Source organism: Mobula birostris, chromosome 6, assembly GCF_030028105.1.
Source record: "Mobula birostris isolate sMobBir1 chromosome 6, sMobBir1.hap1, whole genome shotgun sequence".
Classification (NCBI taxonomy): Eukaryota; Metazoa; Chordata; class Chondrichthyes; order Myliobatiformes; family Myliobatidae; genus Mobula; species Mobula birostris.
The window spans coordinates 181,730,497-181,748,431 of NC_092375.1; the positions used below are offsets into that span (position 1 = coordinate 181,730,497).

The 17,935-nt window shown below is 38.9% G+C and overlaps 1 protein-coding gene across 1 annotated transcript in view; it reads right to left on the reverse strand.

Annotated features, from left to right (window-relative positions):
• Nucleotides 1–17,935, reverse strand: part of LOC140198771 (voltage-gated inwardly rectifying potassium channel KCNH7-like) — a 581,620-nt gene that overhangs the window by 68,286 nt on the left and 495,399 nt on the right. The window contains exon 8 of the mRNA XM_072259781.1: nucleotides 4,290–4,689. Within this exon, the coding sequence (XP_072115882.1) occupies nucleotides 4,290–4,689 (400 nt within the window). The remainder of the gene's footprint in view (nucleotides 1–4,289; nucleotides 4,690–17,935) is intronic.

Sequence of the window (17,935 nt, forward strand, 5' to 3'; positions counted from 1 at the left end):
TGGCTAGCTTACCTTCATTTTTCATCTTTTCTCTCCTTATGACTTTTTTTAGTTGTCTTCTGTTGGTTTTTTTGAAGCTTCCCAGTTCTCTACCTTCCCACTAATTTCTGCTCTATTACGTGCTCCCTCTTTTGCTTTTATACTGTCTTTGACTTCTCTTGTCAGCCACGGTTGCTGCATCCTCCCTTTGGAATACTTCTTCATCTTTGGGATGTATCTATCCTGTGTTTTCTGAATTGCTCCCAGAAACTCCACCCACTGCTGTTTTCCTGTCATCCCTGTTAGGGTCCCTTTCCAATCAACTCTGGCCAGCTCCTCTCTGACATCAATACTGAGTGTGGTGCAAGTCAGTCCATGCAGGTGCTGGAATTTCTCCAGTTTTGTGATACCCTAGTGAATTCCATGAGGAATTTTGTATTTAGGTCCATTTTAAAAACCAATATGGACAACTATTATGGGCACGTGACCAAGTGGTTAAGGCATTGGACTAGCGACCTGAAGGTTGTGAGTTCGAGCCCCAGCCGAGGCAATGTGTTGTGTCCTTGAGCAAGGCACTTAATCACACATTGCTCTGTGACGACACTGGTGCCAAGCTGTATGGGTCCTTATGCCCTTCTCTTGGACAACATTGGTGTCATGGATAGGGGAGACTTGCAGCATGGGCAACTGCTAGTCTTCCATACAACCTTGTCCAGACTGAAGGCTTTCCAGGTGCAGATCCATGGTCTCGCAAGACTAACGGATGCCTAGAATATGAACAACTAACCCCAACACATGAAATTTTGTGTTTGGTTGGAGACCTTAGCAAAGCAGTTATTTAGGTAAATGCAAACACTACTCTTCTAAATCCAACTAGTTATTCTAAGCCTTCACTATCATCAGGCTCTTGATTGCAATCTATTTCTGAAGGTGCATCTTTGTTTATTTCCTCTGTTTTGCTTTACTCCCTATTATACAGTATATTTTCTTGCTTTATTTTCCACTTGGTGATGCACATTGTTCCAGAAATGTAATCATATTGCCATATGGCTCTTCCATAGAGGCAATATGAGTAGTACTCAGAAGCTTTGCTGGAGGTGTTATACTATAGCGCCCCGCCCAATAGCCAGCAAGAGGTGGAGGAACAGATATGCAGACAGAACGTGAAAAGCTGCAGAAACTACAGGCTTGTCATAGTGGGGAAATTTAATTTCTCCTACATTAAATCAAGAAGTTTTGATGGGGCTGGATTTCTTCAGTGCATCCAAGGGATTTGTTAAACAATATATGGAGAGTTCAAATAGAGGAGAAGACATACTGGACCAGGTATTGGGAAATGAGCCAGGCCAAGTAACGGACTTGATGGAGGGTGGACATTTTGGGAATAGTGTCCATGTTTGAAGACAGTTATGAGTGAAGATAAGACTGGATCTTGTGGGAAAGTACTAAATTAGGAAGGGCAATTGACGACAGGATAAAATAGGAACTGAGGGCCATTGATTGGGAACTGCCATTGTTAGACAAGTTCACGTTTGACACATGTATGTACAGGATTGCCATGTTCCAGGAAGACAAGGTTGGTAAGGGAACCTTGGACGGCCCGAGAGGGTGTAAATTTAGTCAAGACAGAGAAAGGAAGCATACATAAGGTTTAGGAAGCTGAATTCAGACTGGGCTCTTGTGGACTATAAAGACAGCAGGAAAGTGCTTGAGTAGATAATTAGGAAGGCCAAAAGTGGGCACGCAATGTCCTTGGTGAGCAGGATTCAGGAGAATCTAAAGGCATTTTATACTTCTTTTTTAAGAGATACAGCATGATAACAGGGAACTGAAAGTTGTTGAAGTGATGGAGAATACGGATGTAAGTGGGAATGGACTGAACCAAGAGAAGAAAATGCTGAGATACAAAGGCACAAGCTCAGTGGGGCTGGAGCAGATTGAAACAATGGGCCTACTGGTGCACTTAGATTTGTGAATTTTATGTAGGAGGTAGAAACCGGCAGTGTGTGATAGGGGAACTATAATCTAAATTATCAGCACCTGCTGTCTCTCTCATGTCTCCGGTGATTCCAAATGTTATTCTAGAATCAACACATTATAAGTGTCTCAGGACCCCAAGTGTCAACCTGGATCTCATTAAAACTCCCTGCAGTAGATCCTATTTTCAATTTAGTTGTAATAAAACCTTGGTAACCCTGGTTCTCTCCAGAAAAGCTTCAATAATAATATTCAATATTCATTTAAGCTGAATTCAAGCTTGTAAAATGCAAACATGAATTCAGTGTAAATGTAATGGCTTAATAATGCAAAAACAACATATAAACTTCTGAAGTAAATTGTTGCTCTGTGGTTTGGGAAGCCATTCAAGAAGGGGAAGAAAAGAGAAGAGAAATATAGTTGTAATGGAGGTGGAGATATGCCTTGCCAAAGGAGGTGTAAGGTGCTCCTTCCCTCCGTTAGCTTGCAGGCCACCCTTGGGCAAGGTGTAGCACTTGCTTAATCCTCCAATCAGGGTCTTGTGGAGCCGTGGGAGCAGGTGGTGCACGCAAAAGTCATGGTTATGCAACCATTGATGTCAGGCAGACAGTTTCTGAGGAGTATTGATAATGGCTTCAGTCAGTGTCTTGTAAACACACTGCCCAGAAAAAGACAATGGTAAAGCACTTCTGTAGAAAAATTTGCCACTGCCTTAAAAAAATCCCTGATGGTACTTATATACAGGCCTCCAAATAGTAGCCAGGATGTGGGGTAAAACTACATTGGGAGATTGAAAAGCTCAATGTTGCAATGGTCATGGGAGATTTCAATATGCAGCTAGATTTGGAAATCAACCTAGCACTCTATCTCATGAGAAGGACTTTGTAGAATGCTTACAAGATAGCTTTTTTGAGCAGCTTGTGGTTAAGTCCAATATTGAAAAGGCAGTGCTGGGTTGGGAGTCATGTAATGAACCAAGTTTGATTAGGGAACAGATTCAGGAACGATTAGGAGACAGTATTCATAATATGGTAGCATTCACCCTGTAATTTGAGAGGTTGCAGCTGAAATCAGATGTAAAAGTATTGCAGTTTAGTAAAGTTAACTTCTAGGGCATGAGAGAGGAGTTAGCCAAAGTTGATTGGAAGTGGATACTAGCAGGGATGATGGGAGAGCTGCAATGGCTGGAGTTTCTGGGAATAATTCTCAAGCCGCTTCCAAACTGTATTCAATCTTTCCGAATCAGCATGATGCTTGGATTGCTCTTGGTTTAGGTGGACGGGATCTGAAACAACTCTGCATCAACTTCTCTCCACTCCACCAGCTCCATCTTTGCCTCCGAAGTTCCAACTTCTTCATTTCTCTCCAACTTCTCTTCGAACTTGCCTCGACCTCGCTCCAACTCCTTCTCGCACCTGCAAGCCTTGACCCTCAGATCAGCCTCGCCTTTGCTCACCTCTTTGTTGTTTGTTGTGATCATTTACCACAATTTTTCAAATGAAAAGTGTTATTAATAGAATAGTTAGTTGAATTTCCTGCTTTGAAAACCACCAGTAAGCTGTCACCTACCTTAAGTAGCACTCTCAAGGGAGGATGAGGCAAACGTGGCTGACAAGGGAAGTCAAAAACAGCATAAAAGCAAAAGAGGGGTCATACAATATAGCAAAAATTAGTGGGAAACTTGAAGATTGGGAAGTATTTTCAACCTACTGAGGGCAACAAAAAAAGCTATAAGGAGATAAAAGATCAAAAATCAAAGAGGGTAAGCTGGCTAATAATGTAAAATATGATACTAAAGCATTTTCATATATATTGTAGAAAGAGTAAAACAGAAGCAAGAGTGGACATCAGTCCACTGAAAAATGACACTGGAGAGGTAGTAATGGGGAACAAAGAAATATCAGATGAATGGAATAAATATTTAGAATCAGTCTTCACTTCAGTGGACAGAAGTGAGTGTAGTGGCTATTACTAAGTAGAAAATGCTTGGGAAGTACCAATTTCAGTAACTTAATCTTTACGGCTAGTTCCTTAAAAATATTTGTGGTACTTGAATGAAATCTTGAAAAAAGAAATTGCTTATTAAATTTAATCCAAGTTTAAAAATTATGACTTAAAGGATATTTTATTAAAGAATATATGCAGGTTATAGAACTGATATTCTTCTAGACCAGGTATTCCAAACCTTTTTTACGCCATGAACCAATACCACTAAGCAAGGAGTCCATGGACCCCTGTCTGGGAACCCTTGTTCTGGGTGATCGTGTTAAGATCGTAACATTCTTTCAGATTGTGTAGTACTTGGAAAAATGTCGTCAGTAAGGATTACTTACAGCCAATAAGCATGACACAGATCGAAAAGATCTTCTCTGAGTTGGTGTTAGGCGATACATTTCCAAATCCGACACTTGTCAGACTACTGAACGTGAAGTAGAGAGCTGTCACATATTTATCTTTGATAGAGGGTCCAGAGCTGGCATCACTGTAATTGTACCGTTTCTCTATTTGTTCTCCTAAAGAATCCAACCAGCCAATTTTGTGTACCAGGTATGGTCGCTCCACATTCCCGATGGCGTACCAAATGCAAGCGAGCCAGTGAGCAATCAAGGCAAATATGCACATAAGCAGCATCAGAACAGCAGCCCCATATTCGGAGTAGCGGTCTAGTTTACGGGCAACTCTCACCAAGCGCAGCAGACGGGCTGTCTTCAGAAGACCAATTAGTGTTGTAGTCTGTCAAAACAGGAAAATTATGAATGATCATAGGAGATGATTACAGCTTTTCCAAAATCTCTGAATCGGAACTATATAGTCAATATTTTTTGTGCAGGATGCCTTGAGTAATCATAAGAATCTACAGCACAGTGTGGTAGGTTCAATTTTCACAGGCTACATATTTAAAATGAAATATTGGTTCTGTTGTTTGCCAAATGGCTCCAGTAATAATCCTCAACGTTAGTTTAATAAAATAAAGAATTAATTAGATTATCAGTGTCAAGGTTTGAATCTGCAACTAGTAATAAATTGTCTGTGGTACCATTGGGTATATATCATCTAAATTTGCTAATGTTCAATCAATAATAGTTTCTTTCAAGCCATTTAGGAATTAAGAACAGGGTTGCCACTCAGGATAAATGTGGGGGTTGTGAAACTTGGGGTATCCAACATTCTGTACAGTTCTGCTACTAAGATTTTATTTCTCTACCTCTAAAGCAATTGGCTGCATAATATGCAATCTCCTTCACTGCTGTTAAAGCCCAGATGTGCTCCCTTAACAACTAGTAAGAGTACATATATTTTCCAATGCTCCTTTTGAATGAGATCCTACTTAGAAGGTCTCACCAACACAGTCAATTGATTCTTATTCAGTGTACTACTCTACGCATTCATTAGGTTCTCACTGTGCTACCTCTTACTGCCATAATTCCAACACCTATCACTTGCCATTGATTAATTAACTCTAAGCCTTTGTCCTCTTTAATTCTAGTCCAAAGTAATTTATCCTCTCTTCCCCACACCTTTCCAACCTTAAAGTCTTCTAAATACAAGAACAAGAACATTACAGCTCAGTGCAGACTCTTCAGCGAAAGATGTTGCGCTGACCTTTTAACCTATTCAATTATCTAAACCTTCACAACACTCCATATTTCTATCATCTATGTGTCCATCTAAAAGTTACTTAAATGTCCATAATGTATCTGCCACTACCACCACCCTGGCTGCACATTGCACATATCCAGCAATATGTGAAAAGACCTTACCTCTGGTGGGAAATTAGAGGGAGATGTCAATTGTCTGAAAATGATGCTGCTTCATATTAACCATTTCCGCCCTGCGAAAATCTCTGAATATCTACTTGACCTTATGCCTCTTATCTTATACATCTGGAATGCTGTAATGTCCTGGTTCATATTTTTACTGTTATGCTGCATGTATTTCAATTAGCAATTCTGTAAGAGCAGTCTGGTCTGTTTTCAGCTTGTCTGGGTTATTGTTGAAGATAAGGGAGGAGGAGCAATGTGTGCCATCCAATTAGGATGGTAGAGCCGAGGGGAGGTTTCTCTGGTGAGGGACACTAAGGTTGGGTTTGGGGCCTTTGTTCGGTGGGAGATGAAGAGAGAAGAAGTCGTAGGATTCGATCTGGAGGGGAACATGATTCGACGAAGCCAGGATGTGATCAACTGAGGATCAGTGAATATGACGAAACTCTGAGCTCCAATTTGTACACATTAGACTGGTTAATTAAAATGGGCCCTTTTCTTTTTGTTTTTCTTTACCAACCCTTTAGTTAAGTTAAGGTTCATAATTATAATTCCTTGAATCGTATGCGGTGTGCTGTCTGTTATTTCTTGGCACTAACTTGTAACAGGTAGCAAGTTACACAGCATCCACACAAACCGTGGTTTGGGGTGGAAGAGCGGTCTCAATCTCACGAGTTTGGCGGGAATGGAGAGTGTCTTTGCTAGTCTTATGCAGCCAAGGACACCAGGTGCTTTCACATCTCAGTCAAATCATGTCTCATCCTCCTTTGTTCCAAAGACAAAAAGCCCTAGCTCTTTCATGTGCCTTTATTTTGCTATTCAATCCCTTTAAACATAATATTCTGATTAGTGTAATTTTCATTCACCACCTCAACCCCGTATCTTCCCAACAGAATCTAATGCACACTTCGTAAACAACAGGAAGGTTATAGTAGTTCCAACCTCTCTGCCACATGGCCTTGGCCCGTCCCTTAAATACTTGATCATCATCCACAATTTCCGAACAGGTCATACACCTTGATGCACAATCCAATTAGAAGCTGTATTAACAACATTTTCCAACAAATGATGGAATTCTTCTGAATCCAATAATTACATACTTACACTTACATTTAAAAATACCTGAAATTTTACTGGTAATATTTTGATAGCAATTAAATTTCCATCAGTTAAATGAATGAAGCAGAGATTTTCTTTGTTTACTTATGAATTGCTTATTTTGTTTATTTGTGAATCTAAAAGTTCTTGCAGTGATGAATGAGTAATTTTGCATTCTTGTTTCATAATTAATTGTGAGTGCATGGTGGTGATAGCTTTTATTCTATATGTCACTTAGTAAAGCAAACCTACTGCACTAAAATGATCTGCATTCACTGGTTGGCTAATGGATAGTCATGGGTTGACAGCTGTGTCCCTCACATTAGAAAATAAATATACACCCAGCCACAGATATATCATTATTCACACCAGCAGTCAATGTCCAAGATCTAGCTAGGATTCCTTGATTGAAGGATAGACATTGAGTGGTTGGGTGAAAAAAAATTGAATCATCTTGTGTTCATATGGAATCTAAGTTCATCATGGAAGAGGGAACTTCAGTCCCAAATGTACCATCCACTGCAGAAGGTGTTCCTCTTTTCCTTATAAGACACAGCAATGTAAACCCCATGTTTCTACTGCAAGCAATTAGTTCATTTTGATAATCTTTTGGCAGAACTCTTTCTGTTGTGGTTAGGTGGTGTCTTCTTGGGATTGGTTTCTGACCCTGTGATACAGGGCACACTCCAAGATCCACTTGTGTAAAGAATTAAAACCCAACAAGAGCCCAATCTAACCAGTGTGAACCTTACCTATACTCGATGAACTTTTTTTTTCACAGCTAAACCAAAAAGGTTTAGTAATCAATAGCTAGTACTTCAAAATGAAATATTGTGCTTGGCCAATCTTGTTTCAGTTTTTTTAACTAAATGCAGAGACGGTAACCAATAGTAATGTAGGTTGTCTGGAGTTTCAAAAGGCTTTCAATAAGATACAGCTTAATAAACTAATAAGGGCACAGAATATATAACACAAAAATCAAAGCAGGAGTGGGCCATTTGGTCCCTTGTCCCTATTCTATCATTCAATAATATAATAGTTGTATTTCACCTTCGTGCCAGAAAATTGTACTAATTCAATATTCCTTGATACACATAACATCCAAAGAAATCCATTGATATATATCCAGAATATACAAAGAGATAGAACATTGACAGTCCTCTTAGGTAGATAATTATAAAGATTCTTTATTCTTAAGATGAACTTATTTCATCTCATCTCAGTCTTGAATGGCTGAAACCATACTTTAACATTGCCTTGTTCGGGAATACTTAAAAAGGCGAATTGTTCACCCCGAATATATATTGTTAAGTTACGAATTTTGTTTGCCTTAAAGAGATTATCTTTCATTCTTCTAAATTCAAGAGTACAGGCTGAAACTGCTTCATCTCACCGATAAAAAAAAACATCCCAGGAATCAGTCCAATAAATTCTCCTCTCTCTATTGCAACGAAATCCTTCCCATTTAGAAAGGAAAGAAGCCCTCTACACAATATTCCAGGTGCAGTCTCATGAGCATCAGTAAAGTATCTTTACCCTTGCACTCAAATCTTTTTATAATAAAGGCCATTTGTCTTCCCACTTCCTTGATGTATCAGTACATTGAATGGCAATGATTCATATAGAATGCCCAACTCCCTCTGAATTCTAATCTTTTAATTTCTCACCATGTGAAAATACTGCACTTTTCTACCAAAATGGAGGACTTGACATTTTTCCACATTATATTCCATTTACCATGTCCTCAGCCATTTAAGCAATCTCTGTTGATTCACCTTATAAACCACACTGTCAGCCAGGTTTGTATCATCAGAAAACCCGGATGTATTACTTGGTCCTGTTATCCAAATCATCAAGGTAGATTGTGAACAGCTGGCCTGCTTATTCCTACCCTTTGCCTTTTGCCCAAAGACTGATTCTCAATTCCATGGCTCCTCCATCGAGAGAAATAGGAGCACCAAGTTCCTGAGAGTCCACAGGGATGACCTCACTTGGTCCCTCAATATCAAGAAGGCACAGCAGCACCTCCACTTCCTAAGGAGATTGAGGCAATCGAGGACTCTCCTCCCCCAATTTTAACTGAAATTAAAAGGAGCACTCTTGAGAGCATGCTGACAAGCTGCATCTGCATCTGGTATGGGACCAGAAGTCCCTACAACGGATTGTGAGAATGGCTGTGAGGGTCTTAGGGGTCTCTCTGCCATCCATCGGGGACATTTATCAGAAGCGCTGCGTACGTAGGGCCCTTAGTATTATCAAGGATCCTGTCCATCCATCCAGCATTCTCTTTGACTTTCTGCTGTCAGGCAGGAGACTCCAATGAATAAAGACAGGTAAGGTTAGAATGGGAAACAATTTCTTCCCCAGGCCATTAGGTTTCTGAACTCTCTGCCACATCGCATTCAAAGTGTCACCGGTTAGTTTGTTCTGTACCTTACAATATTTAATCTATGCACTTTATACATTATTCATATGTAGATTTTTATCCTTACTATCCTAATTTATTGTGTGTTATGTGTACTACTGTGTTTTACAACCTGGTCTGGGGAAACGTTGTCTTTTTTAACACGTATATAGTTAAATGACAATAAACTTGAATTGACTTATTGACTTGACTAATTCTTTGTGATAATCTCTTGTGTGGTAACTTTACAAAGACATTCTGGGAGTCCAGAAACAGCATCATTGGTGTCCCCTTATCTGTTCTGTAGTTACAACTTCAAACTGTTCAATTATAGGAAAGATGTCAATAAAATCGAGAGAGTACAGAGGAGATTTACTAAAATGTTGCCTGGGTTTCATCTCCTAAGTTACAGAGAAAGGTTGAACAAGTTAGGTCTTTATTCTTTGGAGCGTAGAAGGTTGAGGGGGTACTTAATAGAGGTGTTTAAAATTATGAGGGGGATTGATAGAGTTGACGTGGATAGGCTTTTTCCATTGAGAGTGAGGGAGATTCAAACAAGAGGACATGAGTTGAGAGTTAAAGGGCAAAAGTTTAGGGGTAACATGAGGGGGAACTTCTTTACTCAGAGAGTGGTAGCTGTGTGGAACGAGCTTCCAGCAGAAGTGGTTGAGGCAGGTTCGATGTTGTTGTTTGAAGTTAAATTGGATAGATATATGGACAGGAAAGGAATGGAGGGTTATGGGCTGAGTGCAGGTCGGTGGGACTAGGTGAGAGTAAGAGTTCGGCACGGACTAGAAGGGCCGAGATGGCCTGTTTCCATGCTGTAATTGTTATATGGTTGTATGGTTATATAAAGGCTTACTGCTCCTGCTTCCTTTGAGATAGACATCAAATACTTTTGTTTAATATCTGTCACTTCCTTATTCCCCAATATAATTTCTCCTGACTCTGGCACAATTCTAATTTCAAAATGACTTCAAAGAGAACTGCAAGACATTACAGAGCAATATCAATAACTACAACGTGGACAAATGATTGTCAAATGCAGCCTGATACAAGGTCATATATTTTAATAGGAGGAAGAGAGAAGTCACTTATCACTTGAAGGGTAAAAGCCTAGATGGAGCAGAGGAACAAAGATATCTTGGAATACATATACACCAATCATAAAAGATTGCAACAGGATTAGAAAAGCCATAACATAAAATAAACTATTCGTTGGATTTTATTTCTAGAGGAAAGTGAAGTATAGCATTGTATGGATCTTGACTAGACAACACTTAGGGTACTGGTGACAGTTCTGGACAAGAATGCAGTGGAGAGAGATCAGGGATGTTACTGAAGGTATACATATCAGTGGAGAAAGATCAGGGTAATATTGATGGTAAGGATTTTCAGTACATATCAGTAAAAGATGAACTGATCAGGCTCCTTTTGAAGAAAAAAAAAGATAAGAGGCAATCCAATAATACATATTAATATGAAATGTCAAGTTTACTCTGTAGCCCACATGAGATAGGGCTGTACCTTAAATTGCAACCTTGTGTATAGCCTGTCCCCTATTTCAGAGGAATTTGTGGACCCATATCTGTTGAGTTGTTTACATGATCATCATCATCATCATCATCAGGTGCCATGCCCAGTTTGAGCTTTGACTGCCATGGCCCACACACTCCTGTTTTGGGTCAAGTGGATCAATTCATTGGTATTCATTTCCAATTCTCTGGCTGCTGTCTCCATCATCATTTGTCTTTGTCTTCCTCTTGCTTTCTTCCCTTCAACCTTTCCCATAATTACCGTGCATTCTAACTCCTCTTTCCTAATCTCATGTCCAATGAAGTTACATTGCCTTTTCATGATCTCATACATTATTTCTCTCTTTGTGTTTGCTCTGTTCATGACATCCTCGTTAGATATTCGTTTCGTCCATGGTATTCTTTGCATCCTCCTCAAAAACCACATCTCTGCTGCTACAATTCGTTTCCTCATGTTTCTAGATATTGTCCAACATTCTGAACCATATAACATAACTGGATAAACATAACATTTCAGTACTCTGAAGTGGGTTGTCATGCCTAGTTTATGATTGGTCTTCATTCTCGTAAAGGTGTCTTTTGCCATCCCTATTCTTCTTTTGATGTCCAAGTCGCTCCTGCCATCTGATTTCACCCAGCTTCCTAAGCAGCAAAAGTTCTTTACTTGTTTTATGTCTTCCCCATTTATTCTCAGCCTGCAGATAGGATTCTCCTTCTTTTTGGATATCACCATACATTTTGTCTTTTTGCAATTGATAGATAGACCCATTTGTGCACTTTCATCAAAAATTATATCAATTAAGTTTTGTAGTTCTTCCTCCGTACTTGCAATTAATACAGTGTCATCTGCGTATCTGAAATTATTGATGTTTTCACTGCCAACTTTGATTCCCAAGATGTCTCTTATTTTTTGTAATATTGTTTCACTGTACACATTAAATAAATCAGGGGAGAAATCTCACCTTTGTCTAACGCCTCTATTGATTTTCATAAACTGACTCACTTCTCCATCTATTCTTACAGCGGCAGTTTGTTCCCACTGCAGATTTCTGATTAGGTGGAGGTCTTTTGAAACTAGAGTTTTCTGTAATATTTCAAGTAACTTATTGTGCTTCACTTTATCAAATGTTTTTGTGTAGTCGATAAAACAAACAAACAAATCTTTTTGCACTTGAATAGCTCATTCTGATAGTATCCTTAACATCAATATTGTGGCTCTTGTACCTTTGTCTTTCACAAAACCACATTGTTCTTTACCTGTTTCAGCTTGTATCTTACTTTCAGCTCTTGTCATCAAAATTCTTAGAAGTATCTTGGTGATGTGACTCATTAAGCTTATGGTCCTATGTAATTCACATTCTATTGCTCCAGGTTTCTTAGGAAGAGTGATAAAAACTGATTTTTTCATCTCTTCTGGTATTATTCCAGTCTCATAAATGTCATTGATTAAATCAGTATGTTTTTCAATTCCATAATCTTCAAGGGCAATAATTTGTTCTATTACTAATTCATCAGGACCTGCTGCCTTTTCTTTCTTCATCTTATTTATTGCATTACGAACTTCAGATTTTAAAATATTTGGACCTTCAATGTTTTTCTTAATTTCTGGTTTTACTCCTCGATTGTCTTCAAACAATTCCTGAATATACTCAGTCCATCTGTTCGTAATCTCATCTTTTTCCATGATAATGGTACCATCCTTTGCTTTCAAACATCCACCTGAAGAACAGAGGAGCTTTTTACCAGTGATATTCTTGATTTGTTGATGTAACCTTATTGGATCAGTAATAGTGATTCCTTCTATTTGCTCACATTCCTGGTTTAACCATTCTTCTTTGGCTTTTTGACATAAGTTTTTAACTTTTTTATCCAAGGACCTATATTCTATAGGATTTGCTTTCTTCTGTCTCCTTTCTTCCATTAAATTTTTGATTTCATCTGTCATCCATTTATTCTTTGTTCTTTTTTCTTTTTTAGGAATCACTGACTTTGCTGATTCTACCAAGGCATCCTTTAGAGAGTTAAATTTCATTTCTACATGATTGCTATAATCTTCAACAGATTCTATTTTAGACTTTGAAATCTATTCCTTACTTCAATTGTAAATTTTTGTCTTAAGTTTTCTTCTTCAATTAATTGCAAGTAGTTAAGGGATTGTTCAGGTTTTTGCTTCTTTAGCATTTAAGTCTGATGAAATACAAACATCAAACAAGTCAACAAATTCAAATATCTTGGCAGCCTAATAACAAGTAATGGCAGGGGTGACACAGATATCAAATACAGAATAGTAATGGCGAAAGAAGCTTTCCAAAAAATGTAGACCATATTAACAGACAGAAAGATGAGCACGTACACTAAAAACAGAATACTGCAGTGCTACATTTATTCTATCCTGACTTATGGAAGTGAATGCTGGACCATTTCCCCAGCAATGGAAAAGAGACTAGAAGCAGCTGAATTATGGTTCTATAGGAGAATGTTAAAAATATCATGGACCACACACACATCAAATGAAGGAGTTCTCAGAAAAGCCCAAGCAGTTTGATCACTCATACCAACAATAAGAGAAAGACAACTCAGATTCCTAGGACACATCATACGGAAAGATGAACTAGAAAAACTCATACTCTCTGGAAAGATTGAGGGGAGCAAACCTAGAGGAAGACCTCGGCTTATGTACATCAAAAGCATAGCCAGGTGGCTACACATCGAGGAAATGGAAGTCATCCAAAAAATGAAGCATAGATCTATATGGAAAACCATGGTCACCAAAGTCCGCATCAGATATGGTACCTAGACAGACAGACAGACAGTTTTTTAAGTTTTACTTTTACATGACATACTGCTGGTTATGGTCACTATTACAGTCTGCACCTGGATATGTTTTGCATTGAGTCACTGAGTTTCTAAATCTTTGGTTTATAGTAATAAAGTCAATTTGATTTCTGGTGTTATCGCCTGGGCTTTTCCAGGTCCACAAGCATCTTGGATGGTTTTTAAAGCAGGTATTCATAATGACCTGATTATTCATCTTGCACCATTCTACCCATTTCTCACCTCTTTCATTTCTTTCCCCTAGTCCAAATTTTCCTATGATATTTCCATCAGCACCTTGTCCTACTTTAGCATTTAGATCTCCCATGACAATAACAATATCTTGAGATTTGCATCCATTCTTTGCTTGTTCAAGCTCTTCATAGAATTTATCTTTATCTTCATTTGCTCCATCTGTTGTTGGTGCATATACCTGTATAATTGCTGAATTAAATGGTTGTCCTCTGAATCTAACAAGGAGCATTCTTTCTGATATTGCCCAATGTCCTAAAACACTTTTTGCCATGTTTTCATCCATAAGAATTCCTACTCCATTAGTATGGGATGTTCCACAAGAATAAACTAGTGTTTTATTTCTAATCTGACATGTTCCAGCACCTATCCAACAAACTTCGCTAATTCCCGTGATGTTAATCTTCAGTCTTTCCATTTCATTTATAACATTGTCCAATCTTCCTGCTTGATAAAGGGTTCTTACTTTCCGAGTGGCAATAATTTTCTTTTGTGTTACTTTAATTTTATGAGCATTAGCTTAATGATGGTCGGGGATCCCCTGCTGCCCAGAATCAACCCTACCGAGCGAAACATCTTCAGAGTTGTCTTGAAGATCCTCTTGATGCTGATGTTGTGTGATACATTTTGTGAGTTTGACCATGGTTTCCTTAGCAAATTTCAACGGTGGTTTGCTAATGCCTACCGTTGGGTGAACTAAAGAAATCACCATTTCTCTTCCCAAATGTTCATCCGCCTGTACTATAGCCGTTGACATTTAAGGTTCTAGCTCATCTACCTTCTCCGTCATAAGTTCAGTTGCTGAACCTGCCGGATCTGCCGTTGGCCTTCGCTCGTATCCTGAGCAGGAACCCTTGCAGGTGCTACTGTTCCAGGTCAGAGCGGCCCTGGGAGCAATGAATAACTAAGGGGTAACTCCACTTTCCCCAAAGATTTGAAAGTCCCCAATCAGAGTCTCATCACCGGTTGTAGTTTAGCGTCATACCCAGGACTGGTTTACATGATAAAAGGTTTAAAGATGCTTCCTTTGGCTATATGGAATTTCACAATTTTAATTAAGAAACTGGAAATTAACCATACAAAAGGAGATGCTAAATTAGGCCATGAATACATCAATCTATCTTTACATCTTTGTGAACATTTTCTTTTGCAATTTTTGTATTTGTATTTGTTGGTCTGGTTCTATCTTTTTTTACATTCATGGTGAAGCAGATATGTTGATTCCCAGGCCAGCTACAATGTGACTATTAAACTTATTGCTAGAAAATTCTTGGAGCAATAGACCTCTGATTTTCCCTCCTTTGAGTGGAAGCATTTCCCCAGTTATGAAATATATTCCCATTATGGGATTTCAAAATATAATCCCATAGAGGGTAAAATTCATAGTCTGGAGAATTTGACGATCTTCTCTTTTTTAATGGGTTTCTTTGTTTTGTGGCTGCCTGTAAGGAGACAAATCTCAAGATTCTATAACATATGCATACTTTTCTTTTTCAATCTTTTTATTAGTTTCATAAAAATATATTCATACTTTGATAATAAATGTAATTTGAACTCCAAATTCACATAGACCATCGAACACTACAGTACAGGCCCTTTGGCCCACGAAGTTGTGCCAACCTTTTGACCTGCTCTAAGATCAATCTAATCCTTCCTGCCTACACAGTCCTTTACTTATTTTTCTATCATCAATCTGCCATTTCTGCTCTCATTGCTTGTTTGAAAGTCTTCTCATTCACAAGACTATCTGGACTCTGGTTCTGAATGTGAAGAAGGTAATAGATCCATAAGGGCTTCTAAAGCTGAACATTAATTCCATTAGCATCAGCTTTTCAAAAGAGTAACCCCTGATATACTTTGTACTTCATACTTTATTGTCGCCAAACAATTGATACTAGAGTGTACAATCATCACAGCTATATTCACAGAAAGAATATTCCATTTATCTTCATTTTACGAAGTGTAGATAAAGTAACATTTTTTGTGCCTTAACAGAAGTTTATTGGTATGTAAGTGAAAGCTGCTGGGGGTTTGACATATATTGATCAAAATAAACACCCATTTATTCCTCTCAGCAAGTTATATTAATTTAATATTGCTGCCCTTTCAAAGCACAGTTGGCAGAAATGAATGTCAAAGCAGTGAATGCTGATACAAAGTATTGTGCAGTGTTATTCAATTCCCTTGTGTATTTGGGAATGAAAGGATTTCAACCATATGACCAGTCTATCGTTGAGCTGACACAATCAGAGGAACAATCATTTTTATTGCAAAGCTGCACAAATACTTAATAGTAGTTCAAAATCTTCACAAATGTTCTAAAAATAGCAATGAATGCACAGAAAAGGTCTATTGTTGAAATCCTAAAACAGCTTGGTAAATGTTTAATATAAGACCATAAGATATAGGATCAGAATTAGGCCATTTGGCCCATTGAGTCTGCTCTGCTATTTCATCATGGCTGATCCATTATCTCTCTCAGCCTCATTCTCCTGCCTTCTCCCTGTATCCCCTCATGCCCTGACTGATCAAGAACCTATCAACCTTTGCCTTAAATGTATGTAAAGACTTGCCCTTCACAGCCGCCTGTGGCAACAAATTCCACACTCTGCCTAAAGAAATTCATCCTCATCTCTTTTCTAAAAGGATGCCCATGTATTCTGAGACTGCATCCCCTGGTCTTAGGCTCTCCCACCATAGGAAACATTCTTTCCACATACATTCTATTGAGGCCTTTCAAAATTCAATAGATTTCAATTAGGTCATCACTCATTCTTCTGAATCAAATGCTCCTCATTGGACAAGCCATTCAATTCTGACTTGTTAACTCATTTTAGTTTGTATGTGGGGCCTGCAAGATCTTTGTCCAGAAATATCAGCTTAGTATACTAAAGCACAGGTTCAAAGTTTATCTCGAGCAAATAAGTCATCTCTAGGTCAGCCCTGTAGCCTTTCACCATTCAAGGACATGAGGCAGATTCCTCCTCAGTGCAGAGAAGAGGTAGAGAAATACTTTAAAGATATGAACAAAGCATAAACAATTTCCTGTGATAAGAACAAGAATATTTGACCTACCTACAGGAAAAATGTAAATAAGGTTGAAAGACTACAGAGAAAATTTACAAGAATGTTGCCTAGTCAGTGTGTTAATGTGTGTACATAATAAAGATCTTCAATTCCCAGTATGCAATGCAGGGGGTGACCCAGAACTGATGTTGGTGAAAAGGGTACACACATGCTCTTGGCAGGCTGAAGGCCCCGAGTAAATTGTGGTCAAGCTGAAGCCATTATGTAAGTTTGTATATGAAATAGTTAAACACAAGGAATTCTGCAGATGCTGGAAATTCAAGCAACACACATCAAATTTGCAGGTGAACGCAAATCTAGTCCTGACGAAGGGTCTCGGCCTGAAACGTCGACTGTACCTCTTCCTAGAGATGCTGCCTGGCCTGCTGTGTTCACCAGCAAATTTGATGTAAACATAGAAACATAGAAAATAGGTGCAGGAGTAGGCTATTCGGCCCTTCGAGCCTGCACCGCCATTTATTATGATCATGGCTGATCATCCAACTCAGAACCCCGCCCCAGCCTTCCCTCCATACCCCCTGATCCCCGTAGCCACAAGGGCCATATCTAACTCCCTCTTAAATATAGCCAATGAACTGGCCTCAACTGTTTCCTGTGGCAGAGAATTCCACAGATTTACCACTCTCTGTGTGAAGAAGTTTTTCCTAATCTCGGTCCTAAAAGGCTTCCCCTCTATCCTCAAACTGTGACCCCTCGTTCTGGACTTCCCCAACATCGGGAACAATCTTCCTGCATCTAGCCTGTCCAATCCCTTTAGGATCTTATACGTTTCAATCAGATCCCCCCTCAATCTTCTAAATTCCAATGAGTACAAGCCCAGTTCATCCAGTCTTTCTTCATATGAAAGTCCTGCCATCCCAGGAATCAATCTGGTGAACCTTCTTTGTACTCCCTCTATGGCAAGGATGTCTTTCCTCAGATTAGGGGACCAAAACTGCACACAATACTCCAGGTGTGGTCTCACCAAGGCCTTGTACAACTGCAGTAGTACCTCCCTGCTCCTGTACTCGAATCCTCTCGCTATAAAT